Source organism: Marmota marmota, unplaced genomic scaffold (assembly GCF_001458135.2).
Source record: "Marmota marmota marmota unplaced genomic scaffold, marMar, whole genome shotgun sequence".
Lineage (NCBI taxonomy): Eukaryota > Metazoa > Chordata > Mammalia > Rodentia > Sciuridae > Marmota > Marmota marmota.
Window position 1 is genome coordinate 11,192,078 of NW_025999998.1, and position 15,524 is coordinate 11,207,601.

Here is a 15,524-nt window from a genome sequence, read left to right on the forward strand (position 1 = left end):
TGGCCTCACGCTTTCCACTCTCTAAGCTACAGACCTCTCTAACATGGTCTCCAGATCACCTCTCCATAGTGAATCACACTGTGATTGTCCATTCTGAAGAACATGGCCCAAAGGGGTCCAACGTCTCCAGCAAAGCAGATTTTGGAAGAGTTCATTCCAAATAAAGCACAGAAAAATGAAATAAGAGATCTCTTGAAAAGTTCTCTGCAAAGAAACAAAGGATATGGTACCAATCACTTCATACATCCTGGCATCTGTCAAACTGGGGCTATTCAGTCTACTTTTGTAAAGATAAACTACTATGGGAGAGGTGAGATTTAGCAATTCGTAACTCCACAGATAGAGTTGATATTGAATACCTAGGATAATGTGTGGATTCCTACTTAGTTTCGTACCATCACATCGGAATTATTTGCCTGTATTATTCTATTTATGTTCTCAGTATATTAAAATTTATCAGAAGCTTACTGATAACAAGTTTTGTGTTGAGACGTGCGTTCTTTGGATGATGAGGCAGTTTGGCAAAGGTGCTTCTGCACATACAGCAGTGCAAACACCCTTCTTCCTTGTTGTTTCCTAGACAAATACTTCCAGGGCCAGGTCAAGGGCTAGGGCGTTTCCGTTTCTGCTAGATCAAAAGCCATTGGTTCTTTCCTTCTCTACCATATGCATGGCTATTCAAAAACCCATGCAAAGGCCCAAGGTTCAATCCCCAGTACCAAAGGAAAAAAAAAAATCAAATGTAACTCATCTGAGTCTTTTCAGGTTCACCTCCACCAGTAATAAAGAGAGCAGGGTGAATATTTTATACTATCAGGGAAAGAAATAGCAAGTAAAATTATCTCCATCACATGGTGCAAGTTTACATTGCTAACTTGCGTTGGCAGGGCCCAGCTGGGATGTACTTTGCTTTCTTTCCAGTGAGTAGAGCGTGGAGGCCTTGCAGGAAATAGAAGCAAGAAAATGAGCACATTTGAGCAGCTTGCACAAATGAAAAGTGCCTGGAAGGTGCATAAAGCCCAGGAGCACATGTAGGAGCTTGTTGATCAAGGCTAATTAAAATGTTCCCAGCTCTCCTCTTTATTTGCTCTCAAAAGGCAGCATTTCCAAGGTTGCTTAGAAGAGAATGTGGTAACCATGTTACAGAGTGAAAAGCCATAGAATTCCAGAGTGAGATGGTTATGTTCATTACCCCAATCCTGTTGATAGCTCATTGATGCTTTGCTGTTAGTAACCCAAAAAAGTTACCAAAATGAGTCAACACAATTTGTTATTCCATTGACAATCATGTATAAATTACATAATAAAGGAGTACTTGACAATGAATAACTAACTAAAATATTCTCTCTGAGATATCACTGTTTATAGAATTGGAGACTTTAATAGGAAAAGACCTTTAGATATGCATTTGGTATTTTTCTAACACAGCTGGTCCTGTTATTTCTCTATTTGCAACCTCTACTTTCTGCATCCTTTGTTGATTTTATGCTTTTGCAACATTTACTCTTACCCCTAAGAAGGCTCTATGCCATGAAATGAAGCAGGTCAAAATTCTAAACACCATCCTGAGTCTCCACTCACCTTTTATGAAAGTTTGGGGTCCACAGCTCTATTTTCCAAGGTCTTGCATTTATAATTATATGACAAACTGAGAAGTTTTTTACCTGCTTCACTTCAGGTATCTTAGCATCCTTTGGAATAACCCTCTTCCCAAGGGAGCTCATCTGAAAAGCTCAGTACTCCTAGAGGGGTGCCTGTTTTTTCCCCCACCCCCACATCCTGCCTATGGAATATGTGCATTGTTGTTACTTTTTTAAATTACGATCTTGTAATTTAAAAAAGTAACAACAGCAATAAAAAGAGAAAGCTTTGCCTAGAATTTTAGAAGCACTCATTTAAAAAAATGTCAGGTACTTTCAGGTAGACATAATTATTTTTATTTTAGAGCTGGGGCTCCTAAGATGCCCAGTTATCCTTAAGATGCTAAGTTCCTTATTCAGGGTCACATAACTTGCAACTGACAGGGCTGCAATTTCCCAAAGAACAGTTGATTCCAAATATCATGCCCCTGCCCTTGTTTTTCACTTTTTCATCACTGTGACCAAAATACGCAGCAAGAAAAACTTAGAGAAGAAAAATTTTATTTGGAGCTTATGGTTTTAGAGGTTTCGGTCCATAGATGGCCAACTCTATTGCTCTTGGCCCCAGGTGAGGCAGGCATCATGGCAGAAGGGCATGACAGACAAACACTTCTTTGCTCATGGAGAGCTGGAAGCAGAGAGAGAAAGGGGAAGGTCTACAGGGAAGATTCACCCTTCCAGAGAACTTCCCCAGCGACCCACCTCATCCGGTCATTCCCTACCAGACTATAGTCTCCACCCAGTTAGTCCATTCAAACTGGGAAGGATGGTCAGCAGGAGGAGGGAGATGGAAGATAGGAGTTGCCAGTGATTTAGGAAGTCAGCCAACACTTGCTTCTTTCTCTTTTTTTGGAAAATTTTGTTTACCTTATCTATAATGTTGCCAAAGAAAGATAATATACAAGATGACATCTAGAAACTGCCTTTTTAAAAAATATGTATTCGGGCTAAACCCAAAGGCATTTTACCTTTTTACTTTTTATTTTGAGACAGGATCTCACTAAGTTGCTTAGGGCCTCACTGAGTTGCTGAGGCTGGCTTTGAACTTGCGTTCCTCCTGCCTCAGCCTTCCAAATCACTGGAATTATAGGTGTGCACCATCACACCCAACAGAAACTGCCTTTTAATCACTTTTCTCGATTTTTCTTCCCCTTGCTCCTCTCACTCTTCCTCCTTTTAGATTTTTATGGAATGGGGACTTAAATATTCACAATCCTAAAATACATAGTTTAAAGGATTTTCCAGACTTGGAAAATCCTTGCCTACCCTCAAGATAAGATTCTTTATATTTATAGTAATCAAAACATCATAGTAGTGGGATTAAAAACAAAAACACATGTATTAAACAATGCAATAGGATAGGAAGATCAGAAATAAACTCACACCTCTCTGGTCAGTAGATTGTCAACAAAAGTGTCAAGAAAACATACTGGAGAAAATAAACAGTCTCTTCATTAAATGATTCAGGGAAAATGCAGAACCTCGTGACCTTTATCTTACAACATATACAAGAATCAATTCAAAATGGATTAAAGACTTCTGGCCTTAAATGTAAAGTCAGAAGCTATTAAACTGCAAGGAAAAAAAAAAAAACATAGGGGGAAGCTCCCTGACATTGTTCTGAACAATGATTTCTTGGCTCTGACCCCAAAGCCCAGGCAACAAAAGCAAAAGTAGACAAATGTGATTGTATCAATTTGAAAAGCTTCTGGACAGCAAAGAAAAAAGTAGAATGAAGAGACACCTACACATTAAGATAAAATATTTGCAAATCACACATCAGATAAGGGGCTCATATCCAAAATATACAAGGACCTCAAAGTAGTCCATATAAGAAAACTAATTACCCTATTAAAAAATGGGTCAAGAACATTTCTCAAAAAAATAAATAAATAAACAGATAGCCAGATATATTAAAAATGCTCAACGTGACTAGTCATTAGTCAAATTAAAACCTGAATAGGATATCACTTCACACCTGTTAGAATGGCTATCATCACAAAGACGAAAGCTAACAAATATTGACAAGAATGTGGAGGAAAAAGGACCCTTGTATCCTGATGGTGGTGGTGCAAATTAACACAGCCCTTGTGGAAAACAATATGGTAGTTCTACCATATGATCCAGCAGTCCCACTACTGAAATCTACCCAAAGGAACTGAAATCAGTATTTTGAAGATATGTCTGTATCCCAATGTCTGCACGTATATGTGCATTTTGCAGTACTAATAGCCAAGATGTGGAATCAGCCAAGGATGATGGATGAATGGAAGAAGAAAATGTGGTATATGTACACAGAAAGTACTATTCAGCCTTTTAAAAGAATGAAATTCTGTCATTCACAACTACTGAATGTTATGCTAAGTGAAATAAGCCAGATCCAGAAAGACCATGATCCACTTATAAGGGAAATTTTTAAAATGTCATACTCAGAAGCAGAGAGTAGAATGATGGTTACCAGGAGCAGGTGGGCAGGAAAAGGGTGAATGTTAGTCAAAGGAAACAGTTTCATTATGACAACAGGAATAAAATCTGTCAATCTACTGCAGAGTAAGGTGACCATAGTTAATAAAGATACATTGTGTATTTTTAAATTGCTACAAATGTGGATTTTAAATGTTCTCACCACAAAACAACAATAAATATGCAAGGTGATGAATATGTTAATTAGTCTGATTGGTCATTCTAGAATGTATACATTGCCGAAACATCACATTGTATATAAATCACATAAATATATACTTTGTATCAATCAAAATTTCAGTCCCTGTATTTTGCCAGGTTGGTCTCAATTTCACACCTGGGTTAGCCTCATTTCTTTTTTCTTTCCCCCCACTGCAGTGTTTCTTATGTCAATAATGTGCATTATCAGCCAATCCAACACTGAGCTTAGTAACCACTTGACTTCTCTGCTGGGTTGTAGCATTTTGGAATGAGATTCACAGTGTCTATTGAAATGTTAGATGAACAGGTCTAGAGCCCTGGAGAGAGACTTGAGCTAGAGACACAGAGGTTGGAGCCATCCCCTTGTTGAAACCCTGAGAGAATAGGGAAAAGAGAAGAGGTGTTGATGTTGAAGTGATAAGTACATGGTATGGGTCACACCTTCAGCTATTATTTTATGGGCACCTGCTGAGAACAAAGCACATTGGTCTATATTGCTAGTTTAATTCATGATTCTACCATGTGGTGATGGGTGTTGGGGAAAGCATGCCTGTTTCCCATCATAGAAATATTAAAATAAATATATCCCATAAATCTTTATAAATCTCCCCAGAAGAGGATCTCATGAAAATTGAAGGGAGATCAGTACAGGAGAGGAGAAGGGACCAAGGGAAGGTAGGAAGTGCAGGAGGGGAAAAACTGAGGAATGATATGGACAAAAATCGATTATATTAAATATGAATATTCACTATGAATGAATATGTATGAATATGTAACAACAAATCCTAGCATTATGTGTAACTATAATGCGCCAATAAAAAATATGGAAAAGAAGCTGGGGTTGTGGCTCAGTGGTAGAGCACTCGCCTAGCATGCACACAGCACTGGGTTCAATCCTCAGCACCACATAAATGTAAAATACAGATACTGTGTCCACCTAAAACTTAAGAATAAATTTAAAAAATGGGGAAAAAAATCTCCTTAAGAGCCTTCTCAGTATAATTGGAGCCTCCTTTTAAAGCTCATGAAGAAAATTTTCTGTTTCAAAAAGGTAAAGACACATAATACTGTAATTGTCCTCCTTGAAAGCATCATGTACTTAAGTATATATTTTTAAATGTTTATTTAGGACTGGGGATGTAGCTCGCTGGTACTGAGCACCTGCCTGGCCTGCATGATGCCATGGGTTGAATCCACAGCACCACACACACACACACACACACACACACGCACAAAAAAATTGATCAATTAATTAAATGTTATTTATTTACTTTTTTTTTACTGTTTTAGTATTCCATCTGCAGTGAACCTCTAATAGAGCTGTCTAACCCTGGAGCCAGTGGATCCTTGTTTTTTGTGACCAGTGATGATGAATTTATCATCAAAACAGTTCAGCATAAAGAAGCTGAGTTCCTTCAGAAGCTACTGCCAGGCTATTACATGGTAAGCAACTGCATATAATTAAAACTTCAGTTTTGGGTTTCATTATTTCCTCAACAGTTTTTGTTGTTGTTTCAGTCACTCCTTGGCATGCTTCTTTCTCTTTGGTGAACTTTATTTTGCATTTAGATTATGCTAACACATTCATTGAATCAAATTTTTTAAAGTGAACTAGAACTGTGTAGTGGAGCATAGTTGTTGAAGCTCACAGTCCTGGGCTCCAGTCCCAGCCCAGCCATCTACTAACTGTGTGACCATGAATGAGTCCTGGGCTCCAGTCCCAGCCCAGCCATCTACTAACTCAGTCAGTGAGGAACGGTACCTGCCTTGCATAGTCATGGTGATAAAGGAAGATTCAAGAAGCTATGCACTTGCAAGCTCTGAACCCATCACATAGCAATAATATGAACAGCTAACATTCATGTATTACGTAGTGTGTGTTAAGTAAGGCTTTAAGTGTTTGGGGGTCATTAATTCATTTAATCTTCATAGCAACTTGGGCATCATATCTGTCTCCTTTCTATAAATGAGGTCATTGAGGCAAAGATAAATTGGTAATATAGCAAGGGTCATTCAGTTAGAGAGCTACAGAGCTGGAACTGTACAAACAGAAACTGCATTTTAACCCCTATACTATGCCCCAGCAACTGCTCTGTATTAACTATTCTTAGCTGCTACACTTCAGAAGTTAGGATCACATAGTTAAACATGGAACATGAAAAAATTACTTTCTTGAAACATTTTAGTAACAAATGAACAATGACTTTGCCCAGATGAATTCAATAGACATTTGGCCTAATTTTGAGAAGAATAAACACTTTTTCTAAGTATTTCCGTCTTTTTAAGACCTCTGATTTCATTGTATCTTAATGCCAGTCATTAAATTCCTGTGATTGGAATGGCTAGATGAAGACAATTGACGTCAGAAGCCTAGTTCTGCCATTCACTTGCTCTGAGAGGCAATAACTGTCTTCTTTGTTTCCAAACAAAATGGATGAGATGCTACACAGCTCATTTGCTTGCAAAAATATTATTGTAATTCCAAAATCTGCTAGAGATGGCATGAAATACAGTGAATTAGTCTCTTTTGGAATTACAGAAATCAAAATTCTAAATAAAAGTTATAGTGGACAGGATGCAGATTTTTAAGGGTTTTGGTCCTGAACAAGTAATTTCTTTTCTTTTATTCCTTAAGAGAAAATAGAAAAATACAGAAAAGAAAAAAAATATAAGCAACTGGAATTCCTTTGCCACAGATGCATATTATTATATTTGATGCATATGCCTTTAGATGTATTTTAAAATAACCAAACTGGTGGCTGGGATTGTAGCTCAACAGTAGAGCACTCACCTAGCATTTGCAAGGCCTTTGGTTCAATCCTCAGTACCACATAAAAATAAATAAATAAAGATATTGTGTCCAACTACACCTAAAAAATAAATTAAAAAATAATCAAACTGACCACACTCTCTGATAACCTACTAAATGAGCAAATCTTAAACTTCTATAGTAATTCTAAGCTTAGATATACTATTCCCTTATTTTAGAACTATATTATCTAATATATAAACACCATTAGCCATATGTGACTATTGAAATTTAATTAAAATTAAATGAGGGGAGGGGGGATAGTAGAGGATAGGAAAGGCAGCAGAACACAACAGACACTAGTATGGCAATACGTAAATCAATGGATGTGTAACTGATGTAATTCTGCAATCTGTATATGGGGTAAAAACGGGAGTTCATAACCCACTTGAATCAAAGTGTGAAATATGATATATCAAGAAATTTGTAATGTTTTGAACAACCAACAATAAAAAATTAAAAATAAATAAATAAAATTAAATTAAATGAAACCTTAAAATTTAGCTGAACAAATGGTTTTATCCCCATCATAAAAGTAATATACAACAAGCAATATAATTCATCTGTTACCAAGAAAAAATGTGAACATCATGTGATTAACCAAATAGATGTTAAGGAAAACTTAAGAGCCCCAAAAGTAAACATATTACATACAAATCTTAAAATTAGCAGGGAAGTTTTTTAACATAGTAAATAAATAGATGAACACACATATTGTACATGTCTCTAAGAGTTCATATTACAATCTCTTAGAGAAAAGCAGGTTCCTTTCTAGAAATAATAGAAGACAAGGATGTTCTCCGACAGTCTTCCGTCCTTATACATTTGCTCAAAATTCTGGCAATGACTTCTTGAAAGTCACTGAAATAGAAGAAAAGAATAATTTCTGTTCTTTGTAAATAACAAAGTTGAAAATGAGCAGAACTTCAACAAAACAAACCAGAAATTTCTAGGGGTAATAGGAGTCATGCAGATTTGCAGGATATAAGATAAGTATATAAAAACCCATTGTATTCTATTATATAGATGATATAAAGCTGGATAATATAAAGGAAGAAAGGAGATCCTGTTCATGATGACAATAATTTATAATGAACATTATTTTTAAAAATAAATATGTAAATAAATTAAAACATACTATAATTGTGATTGGGAAAACAAGCTTTAATAGGCATAACATATGAACTATAATCTATTCAGAAATAATTTTTGTTTTAAAGAGAAGAACTCTAAAATACTTGAGTTTATAAAAACAAATACACAAAACCGATATGAAGAAAGCTACAAAAGTATTTTAAGGACATATAAAAGATCTGCCATAATGAAGAGATATACAGATAATTCTGAATTTATTATTGTAAAGATTTCTCTTACCTCCAAATCAACTTATAATTCTAATCTACTCCAATCAGAAATTCCCCAGAACTTAACAAAGTTGATTCATTTGAAAAAGAAAGCAGGTATTATTTTAAGAAAAAAAATGTTTATAAATGAACAGTTGGATGGAAAGTTTCTAAGAATTAACAAAACATTTTTCAAGAAAAGAAAAAGAAAAATGATGGGCCTGCCATAATACATACATCAAAAATCTATAAGGCTGTGAGTAATGTTAAAGATGTGGTATAACCACAGTTCAAGGCAAATGGGTCAATAGATAGCATGAAGTGTCCAGAAGTAGACCCATGTGTCTTTGACTTACTGTATTGACACAGGAGAAACTTACACTCAATTGGAAAAGGGTCACACTATTCAATAAATGGTTGTCCACTTTGAGAAAAGAATTACATTCCTTCTCTCAGATCTTTGAACACATACAAAATTCATCCCATGTGCAGCAAAGACCAAATGTAATGACCAAAACTATTAAAAATTGGGAAGAAAATAGAAGTTTATAGCCTTAGGGTGTAAAAATGGTCTGTTAAGCAAAAATAAAAAAAGCTCAGAAAATTAATACATAAATGTGACTGCATCAAAGAGCAAAACATCAATATAACAAAAATAACAGACACAGAATTAATGTAAGCCCACAGAATATTTCTGGAATGATACATAAAGAAAGCTAGAATAGTGATTTTCTCAAATGTTGGAAACTGGAAGGAGCAGAATCAGAGACAACAGGGCAACTTTTTATCATATGCCCTTTAAGAAGCTATTTTAATTCCTCACCTACTTTTAAAGTACATCAAAAACAGTCATCTGATAGTCCACAAAGGTGCCAGAAACATTTGCTGGAGAAAAGATACCCTTTTTAACAAATGGTGCTGGAAAAACTGGATATCCATATGTAGAAGAACAAAACTTGACCCCTTCTTCTCATCCCTCACAAAAGTCAACTCAATGTGGATCAAAGACCTAGGAATTAGATCAGAAACTCTGCAACTGCTAGAAGAAAATATAGGCTCGATGCTCCAATATATTGGCACGGGCATTGACCTCCTTAATAAGACTTAAGTATAAAAATTAAAACTAAAAATCAATAAGTAGAATTGCATCAAATTAAAAATCTTCTGCAAAATAAAGGAAACAATTAAGAGCATGAAGAGAGAGTCTACAGAATAGAAGATCTTTGCTACCTGCTCCTTAAGTAGGGGATTAATATTCAGAATATATAAAGAACTCAAAAAACTTAAAGCCAAAGAAACAATCCAATTAATGGGCAAAAGAACAAAACAAACATTTCTCAAAAGAAGAAATACAAATGGCCAACAAGTATATGAAAAAATGTTCCACATCTCTAGCAATCAGGGAAATGTAAATCAAAACTATACTGAGATTTAATCTCAGTCAGAATGGCAATTATCAAGAACAAATAATTATAAATGTTGGCAAGGATGTAGGGGAAAAGGTATACTTACATATTGTTGGTCAGACTGGAAATTAATGAAAACACTCTGAAAAACAGTATGGAGATTCCTCAAAAAGCTATGAATGGAACCACTTCATGACCAAATTGTCTCACTCTTCAGTATATATCCAAAAGACCTAAAATCAGCATACTGTAAGGATGCACCCACATCAATGTTTATAATGTTTTTAGCAACACAATTCAGAATAGTCAAGCTATAGAACCAACCTAGGTGTATGTCAACAACAGAATGAATAAAATGTGATACATATGCACAAAGAAGTATTACTCAGTCATAAAGAAGAATGAAATTATGGCATTTGCCAGTGAATGGGTAGATTGGAGAACATGATGCAAAGTAGAATAAGCCAGACCGAGAAAGTCAAGGTCAGAATTTTTCTCTGATATGTGGAAGTCAGACCAAAATAAGAGGGGAAAAAGAAAATGAAAAGTAGGGGGAGATTCCATGAAATTAGAAGAAAGATCAGTGGAGTAGAAGAAGGGAACTAAGAGGGAGGCAGGAGGGACAGGAAAAGGGAAGAACAATGGAAAGAGTCTGACCAGGCTTTCCTGTGTACATATATGAGTATATCACAATGAATCCCACCTGCATGTATATCTACAAGTCGCTCATTTAAAAAAAAACTTAAATAACTAGAAGAAAGATCAGTTAAGTAAAGGAAGGGGGAAGAAGGGGATGGAAGTAGGGATGGAAAGGGAAAGTGTTGGGGACTCATTTAGAGCAAATTATATCCCATGCTTATATAACTATGTAAAAGTAAACCCTAATATTATATATTACTAAAATGAACTAATAAGAAAGAAACCATAAAAATAGGTATATATTCTTCATTTTACAATAGTAAAAAAGACAATAGGAGAAAATATTTATACCATATAGTAGAAGAAAACAATAGAAATCCAAAGTGTATCAAGAACTTCAAAAGAAACCAAAAAAAAAAAAATCCAGAAAAATGAGCAAAAGGCTATTAATGCAAAATTATCTTCATGGCAGCTAAAAATACATCAAAATATTAAATTTCTATAATAATCAGGGGTATTTAATTTTTTAAAACAAGTTTCCAGTGTTTACCAACCATGCTTATAAAGATGTTAGGGTTCCATAATATTCAGTACTGGTAAATGTGGTGGAAAATGTGTCATCTTACACAGTGTGGTTGTAAATTGGTCTCACCATTCGGCAAGACAGTTTTGGAGGAGCTATTAAAATTTAAAATGTTCATTTCTTACACCCCAGTGATTAATTTTCTCTTTAACCACCTTAGAATAGTCATTCCTACCTAGTACCCATCAATTTTTTGCCTGTATTTAGTTGGAACTAATTTAGGACATTATGTCCATTTTTAATTCAGCCACTTTTACTGCTCTGAGCTTAGAATGGCACAGCTGCTATTTCAATAAGCAGACTTAAGAAATAAATGAGAAACAATGAAATTTTAGCAATGGATATTGGTAAAGATTATCACATTCCATTTTCAGTTATATTAGCATGAAAACACACCTTTCTTTAATGGAGCATTATTTTGTAAAAATAGAAACTTATAAATATTCTTTTCACTTTTCTGTTTCTAGAATCTAAACCAGAATCCAAGGACTCTTTTGCCAAAATTCTATGGACTCTATTGCATGCAGTCGGGGGGGATCAACATCAGGATTGTGGTGATGAACAATGTCTTGCCCCGCTCCATGAGGATGCACTTCACCTACGACTTGAAAGGCTCCACCTATAAGCGAAGAGCATCCCGGAAAGAGAGAGAGAAATCCAACCCCACGTTTAAGGATTTAGATTTCCTGCAAGACATGCACGAAGGGTTATATTTTGATACAGAAACGTACAACGCGCTCATGAAGACACTCCAGAGAGACTGTCGGGTAAGGAAACTCATTGCTGTGATTTCCTTGGAAAAGTCGCCTGTGGTCATGTAACTTTGGGCTGCCACTTACCAAAAGCATAGAAATAGGGAATGTCCATAATGGACATGTGGAATCCCAACTTGCCCAATCCTGGTGCTGATTCCTGCTTCTGATATTGAAGGAAATGGCAGATGATAAGAGAATCACATTGAATCTTTTAACTCACATCTCTGTTGATTTTCATAGTAAGTTAAGTCAGCTTTCTTTGATCAAAATGAAACAAGAAAGCTTTGCTTTATTTTCTTTTCTTCCTCCCCTATGGGAAAGGTAGTTTAACTAGGAACAAATGAAATTTAGGTCTAATGCAGTGACTAGCAAGAAAAGCCATGTACAAATCTTGAATGAAGAGGCAAGCTTAAAGAAAATGTACTCAGTGGGATTAATGGATGGCTCCTTGGAGATCCAGTGTGAATGCAGAACCATGATGTGTGCAGCGTATTTGCTGGCATCCTTTCTGAGGTCTGAGTAAGAGGTGTCAGGAATGACACTTGTCAATCAGGGCAAAGACCAATTTCTGCAAGCTTAACCTGAGTGACTGTCAAAAGTAAGGGGGAATTCCCCAGCCTTTAATGCTCTGGGGAAAAAGAAAAAGAGGAAAGACCAAAACCTTGAGAAAGCTTTTCTGACATGGCAAAATTAGGTCAAAGTTCTTTGGGGTGGGGGGGTAGAAATGCAATCCTAGTAGCTTCTGAAGGATGGTTGCCACTTAATTAATAAACCCTCGGAAATATAATTTCCTGGCCCAGATCGTTGCTGTGATTTCCTTGGAAAAGTCACCTGTGGTCATGTAACTTTGGGCTGCCACTTACCGAAAGCATAGAAATAGGGAATGTCCATGATGGACATGTGAAATCCATGTAGGAGGACCGTGCAGGCCACTCAGATAAGTGGCACATAGTGGGAGTGGACAGAAACCAAGATGGGGCAGAGTGGGGCCAAGGGCTAACCAAGGCTTTCTGGAGAAGTGATGCAATCAACAAGCCTGGCCACTAGGAAATATGGGGTGTATTGGTATGTTTTCCGGGTTGTGGCTTTTTGGGCCTCCCATGAGTCTGGGAATGTGGCCCAGGATGTTGCAGGGGGAGGAGGACACCTCTCTGCCAGACCAAGCTCACGCAAAAGCGAGCAAAACTCTCCAACCACCCCATCAAATATAGAGGAGGCTCCCTAAGGACCCCAGTCCTACTGTTTGGGGGTTTTTACTTTCTACCTGTTATAGCATGTATGATAAATACATACATAAACACAAAAAAAATGTGATTTAGAATTGTTTCTTCACTGAAGTTGTTATGCCACAGCTCCTATTATTCAGATACTATTTATTGAAGGCCACAGTGTGCCAGCAGCCCAAGACTGCCTACTGCACATTGCATTCAGTTCTCCCAGCACCCCTTAAAGTCACGCTCCCATTTTCATTGCTGAAGATTCTTAAAAGAGGTTGAGAAACTTGTCTAGTGTTCCCTAGCAAGTCAGTGACAGAATCTACATCTGATTGGGTACCAAGCATGTGCTCTTAGCTGAAGCTTAAAGATTCACTATGTAAATCTTTTTATTATTATTCTGTTTTCAGAAGTCAGAGAGGAACAGTGGGAATCAAGCAAACAAAAAAATGTCCAGCAGAGCCATTTAAATATCTGGGTGATTCATGTTTTTCTTTAAAAACAAAACAACACACACACATACATTTTAATAGAAACTTTCTTTCCTGTGTTTTTTATACCCTTACAGGATGTGGGTGAAAAGTGACCCTTAATTCCCCAGAGCTCAGTCCAAGCCTGTCCACTTTTAGATTTGCTCTGTGTGTGTGTGTGTGCGCGCGCGCGCACATGCTGTGTGTTTTGCCTCTTTCATACTAAAAGCCTTTTTCTGCTGTCTTCTAGTATCACATGATTCCATGGGAGGCGGGGGGTGGGGGAGAGGTCAAATGCAAGAGCTGTTGTTCAGGATTTGTCTGTTTATAGTGTTTCCTGAACCCAATACTGAAAGAACAAGGTTAAACAGGACTTTTCAATCAGTAATGAGACCCTGGAGATTTGCCTGTTTTATTTCTTTGGCACATTTATTGTTCCAAGGAACATAAAGATCAGTGTAGAGGTATCCTGAGGCTAACTCTTTCTCACTGGTTGCATTTGATCTTGTATAAGACATAGCTCATGGAAATTCTTTTAATTGCACATAGCATTTACCTTCAGAATGGCTTTTCTCCCTGTAGTATGGAAACGTGTAAATGCTGAGCTGTCAGGAACCTGACTCCTGTCCCTCATCCTGCTTGTCCATAACCAACCCTCTGTGATCAGGAGTCAGCAGCTGGTTCTGGGAGCAGAGCTGCACTGAGCAACACATGATTCTGCAATGATGGGTCTTACTATTTAATAGTCATGGATCACTTTTCACACCTGATGAATGCTGTGAACTATCTTCCCAGAAAAAAAAAATGCCCATCAATACAGTGGTTCATGAAGCATTGGGGTTCATCATCCTTCCTCATGTCTGTCCCCCCTGGGCTGAGATTCCACATCCTGGAGCAGCAGTCATCTCTCTTTTTTCAAGTAATCCTCTGAAGGGCCAACTCCCTGGATGGCTGGAAGAGGGAGTATGGTTTGGGCATTGCCAGAGCATCCCTCCCCCTGATAATCACCCTCACTTTGCAGCACTGAGCTGTAGTGAGCTGAGGGATCCAGGGAGACTGGGGCTGCTACTGGCTCCAAACACTGGGAATCTGTGCTGTTAAAATTCCTCTAAGAGCTGGTTGTGGTGGCACACACTTGTAATCCCAGTGGCTTAGGAAACTATGGAAGGAGGATCGTGAGTTCAAAGCCATCCTCAGCAACTTAGTGAGGCTCTAATCAACTCAGTGAGACCCTGAGTTAAATAAATACATAAAGTAAAAGAAATAAAATATATAAAAGGGCTAGGGATATGGCTCAGTGGTTAAGTGCCCTTTAGTTCAATCCCTGGTACCCCCCCAAAAAAAAAATTCTCTTAAGACTCCAGAAACAAACCAGCCAAGGGAATGCATTACTGTGTCAGCATGCCAGCAAGAGAAAGGTGAGCTAGACGTATATCAGGATATAGCCTTTCATTCACTTATCGGACAAGTATTACAATTAGACTACATGCCAACATGAGGCAAATGACCTCCATGTTTCTGATCAATTGCCTGCAGTGTATTGCATGCAATGACACATGAGAGGAGTCTCCAGGTAAGCAAAGCAGTAGAGAAGCCTATTTGTAAGAGAGAACAATGTCAGTTGGGCACGAAATAGCCTGACATGTTCTAGGAACTATAGTTCTTTGGTGTTGAAGCAGTTAATAGTTGGGGAGAGAAAATTGGCTAAATAATGTCAGAAGACCCTTTTTGAGGGTGCCAACATCCTCTTAAGGGCTTAAAAGTAGCAAATCCGAGAATCCCAGACCTTTGGACTCCAGCTTTTCTGTTGTTCCCCAGACGGATACGTTAAGCTTCCTAACCTCTTGCCGACCTCCCCCTGCTTCCTGCCCACCCTCCATCTCCTCTTTCTTATTCTGGCTTGCCGTCTCAGACCTTGTGATTCCCTGTCCCTTAGCCTGAGAGCTGTCCAGAAGATCCCTCATGACTCACTGAGCCAGCTCATGTTCCCTATTCTCCTTG

The 15,524-nt window shown here is 37.5% G+C and overlaps 1 protein-coding gene across 4 annotated transcripts in view; it reads left to right on the plus strand.

Moving 5' to 3' along the window:
• Pip5k1b (phosphatidylinositol-4-phosphate 5-kinase type 1 beta) overlaps positions 1-15,524 on the plus strand; it is a 293,002-nt gene that overhangs the window by 172,114 nt on the left and 105,364 nt on the right. For all 4 annotated transcript variants that reach the window (XM_048806865.1, XM_048806868.1, XM_048806866.1 and 1 more), the window contains 2 exons: positions 5,595-5,747; positions 11,552-11,851. In XM_048806865.1, the coding sequence (XP_048662822.1) occupies positions 5,595-5,747; positions 11,552-11,851 (453 nt within the window). The remainder of the gene's footprint in view (positions 1-5,594; positions 5,748-11,551; positions 11,852-15,524) is intronic.